This window comes from Channa argus, chromosome 16 (assembly GCF_033026475.1).
Source record: "Channa argus isolate prfri chromosome 16, Channa argus male v1.0, whole genome shotgun sequence".
Classification (NCBI taxonomy): Eukaryota; Metazoa; Chordata; class Actinopteri; order Anabantiformes; family Channidae; genus Channa; species Channa argus.
Genome location: NC_090212.1, coordinates 9,739,033 through 9,753,084, shown reverse-complemented (window position 1 = coordinate 9,753,084; position 14,052 = coordinate 9,739,033). Strand labels below are relative to the sequence as shown.

Genomic DNA, 14,052 nt, shown 5'->3' with positions numbered 1-14,052 from the left:
TGATAATCTACAATGTTGCAATACGGTAGAATAATATGAAACTGGTGTAATGACAAACCCTAGCACAGTGGACACTAGTGTCTACAAGTGTCTTTATTTCTGTCTGTAGGCTGTGACCGACTGTTTAGTGTTTTCTGAACTTATAGCTCCTAGTCACCTTTATTAGCTATCACAGCAGCTGGGTGGAGTAAAAATCGAATCCGCCTGCAGACTGTCTGTAATGAAGCGAATTTCTCTGCCGGCTCAAATATTGAGTGAAGTTACAGAGACCAAGTCAGTCCTTTGGAATTAAGTCCACATTCCATAAGTAAAGTAATCTCAGTCCCGGTGGTTGAGCAGGAGCCCAGTGATTTTGGCAATTGAATGATTTAGTCTTTACATGGAATGATATTGATATTTAATTTCCTCACTTCTGTACTTTTGTGGACATTTTCATTGGGTTGCTGTGGTGGTGGAAGACTTAAATCTGTCCACGGCGCCCGTTTTAACTGACGCAGGAGATGATAGAGAATTCTTGTGACCCACAAGACAGGAGCGCACGGGACACGGAGGAGAACGGTCCACGTTTGGAAGCGAAGAACCAAGATGCCACGGACCAGATTGAGTGCAGCAGCATCCCAAACGGGGACGGCGGCTCTGTGGCCAATGTGCGTTTGTACAAGCGACGCTGGCTGATCGTGTTCCTGTTCAGCTCGTACTCCCTGAGCAACGCGTACCAATGGATCCAGTACGGCATCATCAGCAACATTATAATGAAGTTCTACACCGTAGACTCCTTTGCCGTAGACTGGCTGTCCATGGTCTTCATGCTCACCTACATCCCCTTCATCTTCCCGGTCACCTGGCTCCTGGACAAAAAAGGACTGAGGCTTACGGCGCTGGTGGCCAACGGGCTCAACTGTGCTGGGACATGGATCAAGGTGGCCAGTGCCAGACCCGACCTATTCGGTGTGACCATGTTTGGACAGTTTGCAAGTTCCCTAGCCCAGGTCTTCATCCTCGGGATGCCCTCCCGCCTGGCCTCAGTCTGGTTTGGCGCGGATGAGGTGTCCACCGCCTGCTCGATTGGGGTTTTTGGAAATCAGGTGAGTCTATCAGTCATGCCAAAAAGAAAGTATGGCTGTAAAAGACTTGATTTTGTTTGATAAGATTTGTCCTGAAAACACTCACAGAACCGATTTAGGTGAGAGGGGTGTCCAATGACATTACTAGCCAGACAAATTGTGAGTGCTACAGGCTAATCTGAAATAGTGACATGAGACATTCTGTTTATGATGCATGAGTGGTTGTCTACTCATTACACTGGCTTTAATGCTGAGGCAGACAGGAAACATTCATGGCGGTAAGACCTGCAACAAAGAACCCCAGGTGGACTTGAGACATTATCTCATTAAAAGTCCTAACAAGATTAATAAATAGTAATTATTGCATATATAGCGCTTTTATCCAAAGCGCTTTACAATGTTGATTCCCATTCACACACACACACAAACACACAAACACCGATGGCGGTGGCTGCCATGGAAGGTGCTCACCTGACCCACCGGGAGCAACTTGGGAGTTTACCCAAGGACACTTCGATATCTAGCCGGGAGCGGGGATCGAACAACTGGCCCTGGGGTCCATGGTCAACTGCCTTACCAACTGAGCTACAGCCGCCCAAGCTCAGTTCCGAAATATTATATGTATCTGTGCATACCGATGTAAATTGTGTCTGCATAGTCTGCATACACATTTGCTGCTTACCCCACAAAAGTGTATCAGGGTTCATGCATTTTTCTAGAACAACAGTAGATTTTTTTCGAGACATTACTGTCGTCCCTTCAGTGCTAGATGAATGCAAATCGTTTATGTAAGTAAAGTAGAAGTACACAAGTGTTGGCAAAAATGCATTAAAACCCTTATTCAGTAAACAATAAAATTAACCTAAAAATGAAAAGTACTGTAAGGCAGAGGCTCTAGTGACTGCTAATTACCATAATATTACTGCAATAGATTTTAAAACTGATGCACTGATGCTTGGTTTCTAACCAGATAGAAAACAATTTAGTCTATAGTGGGTTGTAATCTATAGTCCCCCCAAACTCTATTATCAAACTAATTATCATCTTTCTGACAGTTTCAACTTCAAAACTGAAATTATAGATATTATAACCTTTTAAAAGTAGAATTTATGGCTGTAGTCGACTGCATTAGGTACTGTACTGTACAGGTGGACCTAATGAAGTGGCTGGTGAGTGTACTTAGACCTATAGGTTTATCATGACAATTCAGAGAGGAAATTAGACTCAGGTGCTTTTTTCAGTGGGATGACAATCAGACGTGAGTCTGAAAGGGCTCAGTTGGTAAAGTCAATCGTCCATGGACCACAGGGTCAGTGGTTCGATCCCCTGCCCTGGCTATATGTCGAAGTGTCTCTGGGCAAGACACTGAACCCCTAACAGCCCACTCCCATCCCCAGCTGTGCAGTGCTGATCCAAGCCCGGGATGGTGTCAGGAAGGGCATCCGGTGTAAAAATTGTGCCAAATCAACATGTGGACAATGATCCACTGTGGCGAACCCTGAACTCACAGGATAAGCTGAAAGGACAAAAAACAAAACAAAGGTAATTCACCTGAGGAATGACCAAGACAAACTCACTGCTATAAGTCTGCCTTAATTTATCATTGTTGCAAATCAGGCAATTCAAAGCAAATGGAAATGTTGTATAATAGCACTTCATTATACTGTAAGTCATATATGATAGTTTTCTTTAGGCCAAGCAAAATACTACTGTAAAACACAGTAGTATTTTATCTTCATTAATTGTGAGAAAATTTGCCAGAAAAATTACACTCTGTGGATTTTAGCTCAAGTGTTTATATCTTTTATTTTAGGGAGGTGTGCTTTAATTATGACTCAAGTTGGAGCAATATGAGGCTGCATTTTTTATTAAGCATTTCATTAAGCATTTAATTGGTAAATAAATGTAAATAAAGCAACTGCAACAAAAGGCTAGATATGAAAACACAGCAATTTTATTTATTCTACTGCTAGAAAGCTCAAACGCAGGATTACTAATGGACTCCCAGGTTTGTAACTTTTAGAGCGAGTGGCACAGTGAAAAAATGTTGCTATAACTGCTCCCTAAACAAGAAGTGTAAACAAGGGCTAAGGACCCCTGCAGAGAGTGAAGGACATTTGGTTGTTGTTTTGATTCTCTTTTTCCCTTCACGCCTAACATAGATAGCTTTGTTCCACTCAGGTACAAGGAATGGCTGGAGGGAGGGACACAAAAGTACTGCCACCGGAGTTTTCCAGTCTGTTCAAGTTGTTGAATCAGGCTCTAAATAAATATATTGTTCATAAATGATCAGCGCAAAATGACTAATGGTTAATTGTGTACGATTGAAATTGTACCGCAGTAATTATTATAAATTGAGAAATTTTATAGTTAGAAAATTATTATTCATTTTTAATTGTAAGATGTAAAATGGTAAAAAATAAAAACGATCTTTTGCCTTTGGCCTTTCTGCCACTTTATGAATTTTATGATGAACTTGCAGACTAAGCATTTCCCTCAGTGGACTTTAGCTCTACAGATCTATGTTTTGTGTCATGTTTCTATTTCAATTTCAATGTTCTTAACTTTAGCAATAAAATACAATTTCTCTAGACTGCACTGCTTGATGATGCTAGAAAAAAGTGGAAGAAGGAGTCAGAAAAGATAATTGAAGCTTAAAAAAAGATATTGATCACCAGAGCAGACATGTAAGCAACAGGAGAGCTTGTGGGAAAGGACAGGAGGTCTACATCAGGTGAACTGCTAATGTTGTATACAAAGTTAGAAATGTTAATCATCCCACATTCTCACTGAAATACTAAATATGTACTGAATCATCTGCACCTAAAAGTTGCAACTTCAAGGTCTTCCAGGAATGCTGCGATCCAGAAATGTTGTAATCACAACAGTTAATTCAGCCAATCCCCTGGGTATTTCCTCATCATAAAAACACAGCAACAATCACAAAAAGGTACATGAAATTCTGCAGGGACATGTATTTCATGGCTTGTGTCTAGTTCACGTCCAGCACAAATCCACAGATGAATAATCGAATAATTATTCTGATCCCCGAGGCCCCCAAAGAAATATATTTGGACAAACCAATATTAACAGTAAATACTGCATAACAGTTCTTAAGAATTAGGCTGTATACTGTGATCATACTACTTTCTTAACAAGATCATCAAAAGACATGACCCGTGTGATCCACTTTAACCTTATAAGCCAAACTGTTTTGTCTCCATTTGAACTTATGTCCTCTCTCTGTGTTAGACCAAACACTGCATACCACTCATTGTCATGCATGTTCTTGTTTCCTCCTCTAATCCCGCTCCCCACTGCTGAACATAAAGGGACACATTGTTTTTAAGGTTTATTTGCTCACCAAAACTTTATTTGTTGGCTTAAGTCCCTAAACCTGATGTTTCCATGTTTACAGGCTAAAGTAGTTTACATAGTCCCTTTGATGTTTAAAAATAGTTCACATTAGCCGAAAAAGTAGTGAGGATTTCCACAAATGCCTGTGATACTTGAAAGATCAAATGCTGAAGAACAGGAATCTATATCAATACGCACACATACACACAAATGGGTTGATGGGATATTAAATTGAAACTGAACCTAAAATGAACCATGTGTCTTCTACAATATGATCCATTTTCTAATATTTTTGCTTCTTAAAAAATTAGTTTAACATCGTGGAATATAGTATTATTAGCTTTCTGGTGGAGAATTACACTTACAGCTGTCTGGTAAACGTACAGTAAGCATAGTTTAGCTTAGCACAAAGACTGGAAACTGGAGAAAATAGACAGCTCAGCTTAGTCTGAAGTTAACGAATGTGCCTACCAGGACACTTCTTAAGCTTAAGAAAGTGAATAACTATTTTATTCCAATAGTCAAACCTAACACGTCTTCATATAGTATATAGTAAATTAAAATAATATGTGTTTACAGCAGTATGTACTATTACACGCAGAAATATCAACAGTTACATTACAGTGTTTTTCTGTTACTGTTTTCTTCTAAAGAATGTGACTAATCATATGTAAATCTCATGAAAGAGTGTTTATCTTCCACAAATGTTCAATACAATGGCTTCTGGGATGATGGATCCATGGCTGTGTGTGTGTGTGTGTGTGTGTGTGTGTGTGTGTGTGTGTATTTCACCCAAAAGTCACTTTTTAATTAGCGCCTCTCCCCCACAGATGGGCATCGCCATTGGGTTCCTGGTCCCACCCATCCTTGTGCCTAATGTGGACAATATGACTGACCTGGCGTATTACATAAGAATTATGTTCTACATCAGCGCCGGAGTGGCCACCTTCATCTTCATCCTTGTGGTCATAGGTAAGTCTTCCAGGGAAATTGACTCTTCACATCCACAGGCAATAGTGTGAATGGGAGCTGTAGGGCTCTGTCTTTACACACGCAATCAAAGCGAACTGCATGTCACTTTTTCATAAACCTTCCACAGTCATGGTTGGGAAGGTTTATAAAGCAAACGAAGAGTCTTCTTGACAGTTTGTGCTTTCTGGTGGTGGGGGCTGTGAAAAAGCTAGTACCCCATCTCACTTCACCTCTTTTGTCACTTTCAGTAATGGTATGTGCCATTTTTAGTTGTATTGTAATTATATGTTTGCCACCTCTTGCAGCCTAATTGTACATTGTTTGACATACAGTTTTATTCATTCTTAAGTGTTAGGGCTACTTGTTTTGTTGTTAAGCTCCTCGGGCAGCACTGCCGGACAGCTAAATCTCCCTGAGATGTGCTTTCAACCGAAAACTCAAACTTGCAGCTCAATGGATGAGCAGCCGCAGTAATTGCTGTAATTGTCCAGCATTTGACATGAGATGCGTCCAGACACAACCTGAAGTACAAGTAGGAACTAAGAGAGTTTTAGAAATGTTTTATGGAATCATTTTTACTCTTAGCTGTGTTAAATTCCTTCACCACAAGGTACTGGAAGAAAAAAATGATCTTTGGTTAACAATCCATATCATCTTGAGTCCATATTATTAGTAAAAAATTAAATGAATGTTTATAGTCTTTTAATACATTATATTTAACATCTTCAAATTGTACACATCGATTTATAGGAGGAAAGCAGGAAAGAGAAATACATCAAGTACACAAACAATTTAAGAAAGAAATAAAGATAAGAAAAGGCAATAATATCATAACACTGATAATGGTTTGTGTGTATTTATGTAACTGCTTATTAAAAACAGTTGTGACAACAGATGACAACAGCGTTGCTGAGTATTGCGAGGTCCATAAAAACATTATGGTGACTGATTCACCTCAACGTCACAGGAATTGCCACACCTGACGTGTTGTGATGTACAAGCAAAGGTGTACACGCTTTCTTCTGTCTTAATGAATTCCAGTAACTTTTATCCTCATCAGTATCTGCACTGATGCAGCACTATCACATCAACCTTAATGAAATGGCTGCTTTTCTCCGTCAGATTCTAAACATCTTCTGCAACTCTGTACTCTGTTGGTACACTGAGCACAATGTTCATAAAAACAATGCCTATCATTGTAAATCATTTGAAAATGTGAAAATATTTGCTGAGTATAAATAGTTGGGCATGTTTATCATTGTGTTGTTTCACTTCTTGTAAGTTTGGGGCCTCATTGTCAAAGTCTGTGACCTTTATTTGCACCACATTTTTTTTAATAGGTGTCAGTTTAGCAACCGGACTCTTTTACTTAGTCATGCTCTTATACTGGATGCAGATATTGCATTTCCTGAAAAAGACAGCATGGAAGGCAGCAGACATTGCTCCGCAACCTGTAGATATTTTTTTATCATTAATACCTTGCATATTTATGTCTCACATTTTGAATTTTACTCCAACAACAAGCCAGAAGGTGCTTCTCCTCTTTAGCCAAGAGGATGTGGTGTCTATGATCTTGAAAAAGAATTTCAAATTTTGTCTTGTCAGACCACAAGACATTTATTATTCTTTGCCTCAGTCTATTATAAATGAGATTGAGCTCAGAGATTATTGCAGCATTTTTTAATCTTTTTTTAATATATGGTTATTAAATATGGTCTATGAATGACAAAGTTCGGAGGTGTTCTCGAGCCTTGAAATGATTTCCACTACAAAATAATGTCTGATTTTAGTCCAGTGGCCCCTTAGGCCCCAAAGATCTCACCTATTCACTGTTGCTTTTTGACCTTGTCCCTTGTGTTAATGGATTCCTCCGGATTCTCTAAATGATTCAGTATTATTCACTATATGATGAAATATCCAGATCTTTTGCAATTTTATGCTGAGAAACATTATTCATTTTGAACCATTTGCTTACACAGTCTTTCACAGAGTGGTGAAACTTACACCATCCTTACTTTAGGATAGTTTAGCCTCACTACAATAGCTTCCTCTACCCAGCGATAATACTGACTTATTAATCTAATTAGTTGTAAAATGTTCTACACCTGTGTGTGGTTAGGGTTAAATTAGACATAATTCATCTCAATGACTGTTACTGCTTTCCGATAATTGGGAGGTTTGAACAGAAAGTCCAAGGCAGAGCACAGGGCTAGGGGTTAGTGTTTAGCATTACATAACTTTTTCTAGTGTTGCTCGCATCTGATTCAAAATTAGCATATTCAGTAAAAAAAACAAATTTCTCATTTGGTAAATCTGTTGGTATTTGGAAAGTGGGTATAACAATGTGTGTTATTTCCAGTGTTTCAGGAAAAACCGGAGATTCCTCCCTCTCAGGCCCAGGCCCAGGCCAGGAGCATCCCCCCTGAAGAGTACTCCTACACAGCTTCTATCTTAAGGCTACTGCGCAACAGACCCTTCATGCTCCTGGTGGTCAGCTATGGTGGGTATTTTCCTGCTATTTGGTCCTCGTTTTGTGGATGCTGATTATCTTCTGACCGTTATGTACAGATGCAGTTAATTATATTTCAAATAAATATTGATCTGTTGTTTATGTATCACATATCACAACATTGTTAAAGCTATATAATGTAAAAAAAAAAAGACAATGACAAGATGATGTCTTTGCAAAACTTTGTCAAACACTCCATTTCCCAAATATGTTCCAATAGTTCCACTAGTATCAGCACTTTGAACTAATATGTAGTCAACAGACGTGTAAAAGCCATAAAATAGACCTCTGCAGTCAGTTGACTCATTCTTAGTCAATGGGTGAGTCAAAACGAGGATGTGTCATCAAGACTTGGACTTCCAGTGCCCTGCCTATGTGTAGCATTGATCTAAAGGTCTTTTGAGATGTCACACACTTTGCTCAAAGGTCACTTATTTAATAAATACAGATTTGGTAGCCTGCATGTTTAATCTGTACCTCAAAATAACCATGCAGTTTTCTGTTTATTGTCTGCAGGGCTGAACGTTGGCTGCTTCTATGCTGTTTCCACGCTGTTGAACCGGATGATCATTGAACACTATCCTGTAAGTACTGGCATGCAATTTATTTCTAACCAGTTTTGTTTTTATTATTTATTGTGTGTTTGTACCTGTCACAACCCTTCCTTCCCATCCTTATCCTTCTTCTACTTCTGTTGGAGGCCCTGCATTGGTGTGAATTCCTTTGACGCTGATAACTGTAGAGCTGCCAAGGACATGACGCTGACAAAGATAACGAGTTTGGGAGGCCAACAGTTTCCGGAAAAAGATAATGACAGGGTGCAGAAAGTCACACATGTCCTATTTGGTCTATAAAACCAGAAATGTCAATCTTTTGCTCTCAGGGTGAAGAGGTGAATGCTGGCAGAATTGGTCTGACCATTGTCATTGCTGGCATGGTGGGGTCCCTGATATGTGGCATTTGGCTGGACAAGACAAAAACCTACAAGTGAGCTATTGCTATGAATCTTTATTGTGCTTTGTACTATTGATCTGTACATATCTTTGGACAAACAGCACATGGATTATTAGGAGAAGCTTTTAGGTTTACTGTACTAATGATGTACTAACAATGCTGCTGCACTCTTCAGACAATTCAAATCAGTTCATGCAGAAATGGTAGGTTTAGCAGGTACAGTGTTTAGCCTGATCCAATCTAGTTTACTTTGTACTTGTTAGTTAGGACTAGAAACAGCATCCGGTTGGGCCTGATGACAGTGTTATTAGCTTTACAACCAAAATAGAAAGCACAGGAGAATTGACGCGATCATTTAAACCAACTAATACCAATGTCATTTCACTGCAAATTATCCAATAGTTGTTGAAATATTTCAGTAAAGATCGAGAGCGATAGCAACCCCTAAAATATCATGTTGTGAGTCAGTGATTTCAGAGAAGTGATTTATCAACAGTCGCTCTTCAGCTCTGCTTTAAACCACACGCTCCTTGCATGAGTGTCCTTTAAATGATTCATTCACAGTGAGATGTCCAAGTGAATTTAAGCGTTTGCTCAATGTGAGCACAAGTGAGAACCTAATGGAATTGAGTCTGCTTATCTGAACTGACAGGCTGTACTGGTCCTCTCAGGTCGGATCTCATTGCATTAAACATGAAAAACAGAAATATTAACTTGACAATTTTGGATATACTCACAAGATAGTACAATATACATACATTTTTACATAAACAGACATTTCCTTTCCGTGTTTGGTACAGTGCCTACAGTTATCTGGCATTCAAACTATTATGATTACTAAAAATCCTCAGGCGACAGATTCTTAACATGCCTCTAGGATGGTCAGCTGTCAAAGCAAACAGGAGCAGATTTATGTCGTCAACCCTCTCGCCCCTATTGTTCGATGTGGGAGAGAGGCAAAGGACTATGCGTTAACAAAAATATTTCACAGCATTATTTTACGCGTGGTTGTACTAGAGACAGCTTCACTAGAGAAAGCCTGATAGTGCAGATGGTCTGGGATCTTCAGTGAATCAGGAATATAGTTAATGCTCTCCTTAGTCTGGATAGAGTTTCATATTAGTGAAAGTCACTTTAAGGAGAAATTAAGAATTTGGATTCAAGTCATGCATACACATGTGTGCTTAGCTCAATGTCTCAAAAATATAATCATAAAAATAACAAAACTATGTCCCTTGCTTGCTTTGCTTATAATTATAATAATATTCATTTAGAATACTGAAGAATATTTGAAGAAGTAACGGATCTAAGTGGTTTTGCAAAACATGTATACAAGGTATACAGAAAATCTTTGGTCTTTTACTGTGTTCCTACAAAAAGTGTTGTGTGTAAATACAAAGGATGAATAATGCTTTTGTCCCTGTCCTCTTCCTCAGGCAGACCACCTTGATCGTGTATCTCCTGTCTCTGATTGGGATGCTGGTCTATGCCTTCACCCTTAATTTGGGTCACCTGTGGGTCGTGTTTATCACAGCTGGACTTTTAGGGTAGGTAATCGTTAAAAAATAGAGACCACCAAGGTCATACACATCCCAGGCAAAGCTTGAAATTAACATGCAACAACCTAAATAATGTGGGTAAAAATGAACTGTCCCTGGGTTTTTCTGGTTTCAAGCCAACATTTGAAGCCCTGGTGTTTTGTTTTGGTTATTCGGACCAGTGAATATGTTGGAATGGCTACTGTTTCTCATCCTTTGTTTATTTAAGCAACATTGCATTGTCTTGCTTGTCACTCTTATGTCTTGTACGTGTTTTGAAATTTTTTTATTTTGCAGTGTGACTCAAAAAATATTTCCAACACTTGATCACACCTAAATCTCACCTCAAATCTCTTGGAATTAATAATATTAGACATGTTAAGTCAGAGGGGGTGACAACTATTTCTGAACAGAGAGGATTAAACAGGATTCCCGTAGTCCTAGAAGTCATATGAAGCGTCCTGGTGAAGCTGTTGCATGTGGTTTATTTTTCTTTACTGTTCTATGATCTGGCATGAACGCTGCTTTGTTGGAGTCAGATTAATGATCCATCAAGTCCCTGGTCCATGTGCTTGTCCTAAAATTATTGCTATTTATGGTAAGCTGATTATGCCCATAACTGGTTTCCATGGCAATTCCTTTTGTCTGTTTTTTTCTGGAACTGAGACAGGATATATTATACAGCATTATACACTTGACCTACTTTTCATTGGTGCAGGTATTTCTCTCCAGCACATCGCACACTGTAGTTTCACTTCAGTCTCTGTGTATCTGCAGCTTTTTCATGACAGGTTATCTACCTCTTGGCTTTGAGTTTGCAGTAGAGCTCACCTATCCGGAATCAGAGGGGACATCATCTGGACTGCTAAACTGCTCAGCTCAGGTTAAGTAATGTTAACAGCATGGTTAACTAGAGACACTCGATGGACAAAATAAAAAAGGAAAATATATCGTGTTGGGTTGGGACTGTAACCATTCATTGATTTTTATTTCAGATCTTTGGAATCATCTTCACCATCTCTCAAGGGAAGATTATTGATAGATGGAGCCCTTTAGCAGGAAATATCTTCCTCAGTATTTTTCTGCTAATAGGAGCAGTAATGACAGGTAAGACATTAACCTCGGCTGTTTCCTCAGGATACTCCTCCTGTATCACCGATTACAACTTTGAAAGCAACACTGAACATTGACCTCATTTCAGCTCCTGTGGACATGTACGCACATGATGTTAAAGGGAACTTTAACACACTTTGTATTTTACTGGTTGGGCACGACTCCTAAAACAATTACCTACTGTGTTTACAATCCCAAACATCCATTGTCACATCTTTTATAGGATATAGTGCTGCCTAGTGGCTAGATGAATAATCACAATTTGTTAAATACATAGTTGAGACTGAATTTTTAGGTCTTTTTTCGAATAAATGGCATAGCTTTTAAAACATTGTAATGTAATCTTATGGCATTTACTACATTATTACATAAATTATTAATTTGTGCCATAAATATTCATATCAATAACTGATTTCATTGGTATTCTCTGATATAAAACCAGCACAGTCACCAATTCAAAATCCCAAAAGTGGCACGACACCCATTTCAATTTTGTTTCTTAGCTCATTTCAAAGGGCCTGAAACTGTGACAAGGTTGTGGAGGAAAGTCTGAGACACACATAGACTTCTGGCTTTCACTCAAATGCTTTTTATGTTGGCGGTGATGACGATAACATCCATAAGCTAAACTTTCCAATCTTATATTCATATTCATCACAGGGTTTATCAAGTCGGACCTCCGTCGGCAGAAGGCTAACCTACATGCCCAAGTCCAGACAGTGAGTGTATATTTATGTGTACTCCATGGAATCAGAGGTATGTTCTCCACATGTCTGTGGAGAGGGAATGTTTTGGATGCCACCTTGACTATGAATGCATTTCTCCTGCTCGCCTTCAAATTGCAGTACACGGCTGTAAGAGAGTACTGTACATGGAGAATGCATGAGTTACACTGCTGCACTGATAGAAAAATCTGGGTAATTTTTCCAATTTATTAAGTGAACCACTTTAGGCAATCCAGAGGAGGCCTCACAGTATGCAATAATATTTGCAATATACCAATTTGATGCTACTGGTGAATAAGAAGTTTCTTTATGTTTACATGTCAAGCCATGGAATCATATTGGTCTATGTTATGGTTATGTTGTGTTTCTGGCTTCTGTGATGAGAAATGTTGTGTTATTAGTTAGCAATATAATTCTTTTGTGTCCTTGTCTTTACCAGAAAACGGCATCAGACGTGGAGCAAGGCGTATCTCCACCCAAAGCTCTTAAAGAGGGAAAGTTGTAAGGAGGTTAAATGCTTCTTCTGTCACAGACATCAAATACAGATAACAAACATAGGCTCATTGACATACATAATCATGTACATATTGCTACAGAGTATACAAGGTGCATTTAAGGATGAGCACACGGAAAATGAATTATACTGAGTAGCCCTCTGTGAGGCTTTTATGAATTGAGTAATCACCAGCAAACCAGCTACATATTATGCACTGTACAGATGTTCTGGCTTAAATACCAGGGATTCATGTTACTCTTGCAAGTGCAACTTAGCTCATCCCTAAACAAAGCACAACTCAATCATGCACACGTGGAATTCACTTAAAACCTCAATACGTTTGAACATGCCTACAGTATATAAAAATTTAATTTTATCCAACAAACAGTCCCACTGCCAGTTTAGGGAATACAACTACAATCTATAACTGAATTAAACTCTTTCTAAGCGTCTACCCTTCCTGTGTAATGAGTTAGTGTACTGTTCTATGCATCTACCGTAGTGCACAATATGTAAACTGTGGCTCTTTCCTATTATTGTGTGCAACTGAACTCAGTTTTTACATTGCTGAAAGTATTTCATAAGTGTTTTTAAAAATGTAAGTTAAATGCAGACTAAACGCTGTGAAGTGTTTTCCTGTCTTTGTAGTCATGTTACCCATCACCTCAATAAGGCTCTTGTACCATCTCTGCCTAATATTCAAGATCACATTGAAGTATAACTTCCGAGTACTGCTGACTTTAACTATGATCGATGCTGTGCATCAGAGTACACTTTAGAAGGTCAGTTTGAGCCTTGCTTTTACTAATGATTATTTGGCTAGAGACCCAAGAGCATCTTTTGCACAAATGTGAAGGATGAAATAATCTATCACCTTTGTCTTTTTGCACAAGACGTTATGTGTCATACTCTTAGCATGTAAATGTGTTACTGAGAAATGTAGTTCACACAGTGTATAGTTTATCATTAATAATGTTCACTTCTTGTCTTTAAGCTGGTTTGCCTGTTTTATGATTATTGTCAAATGAGCTGCTAATTATTATTCACTGGTATTTTACAGTGCAAAATAAAGACGTTTCTACACCTGAGTTTTTGTTTACAGACTGTAAACTGTTTTATTGTGGCATACACAGTGTAGTGTTTTCTTTTAAACTAATGTAAAAAACTATATTGAATAAAAGTAAGATATGATATTAAAATTTTGACTACGTGGGATTAGTAAAATTGCTCTTGCCTGTGTACACCGCACAGACAAAACATTGTGACCACCTGTGCAATTTAATGCAATCCAATACAGTGGCTATGCCATGAATTCTACTTTTAT

General features: G+C 38.6%; 1 protein-coding gene across 1 annotated transcript; it reads left to right on the top strand.

Moving 5' to 3' along the window:
- The first annotated feature begins 175 nt into the window (after positions 1-175).
- flvcr2a (FLVCR choline and putative heme transporter 2a) lies at positions 176-13,816 on the top strand. The gene is made up of 10 exons (XM_067479913.1): positions 176-1,085; positions 5,252-5,393; positions 7,753-7,893; positions 8,419-8,486; positions 8,786-8,889; positions 10,293-10,403; positions 11,172-11,277; positions 11,390-11,501; positions 12,168-12,226; positions 12,672-13,816. The coding sequence occupies exons 1-10, from the start codon at positions 501-503 to the stop codon at positions 12,735-12,737; spliced, it is 1,494 nt and encodes a 497-aa protein (XP_067336014.1). The 5' UTR covers positions 176-500; the 3' UTR covers positions 12,738-13,816.
- Positions 13,817-14,052: the final 236 nt, after the last annotated feature.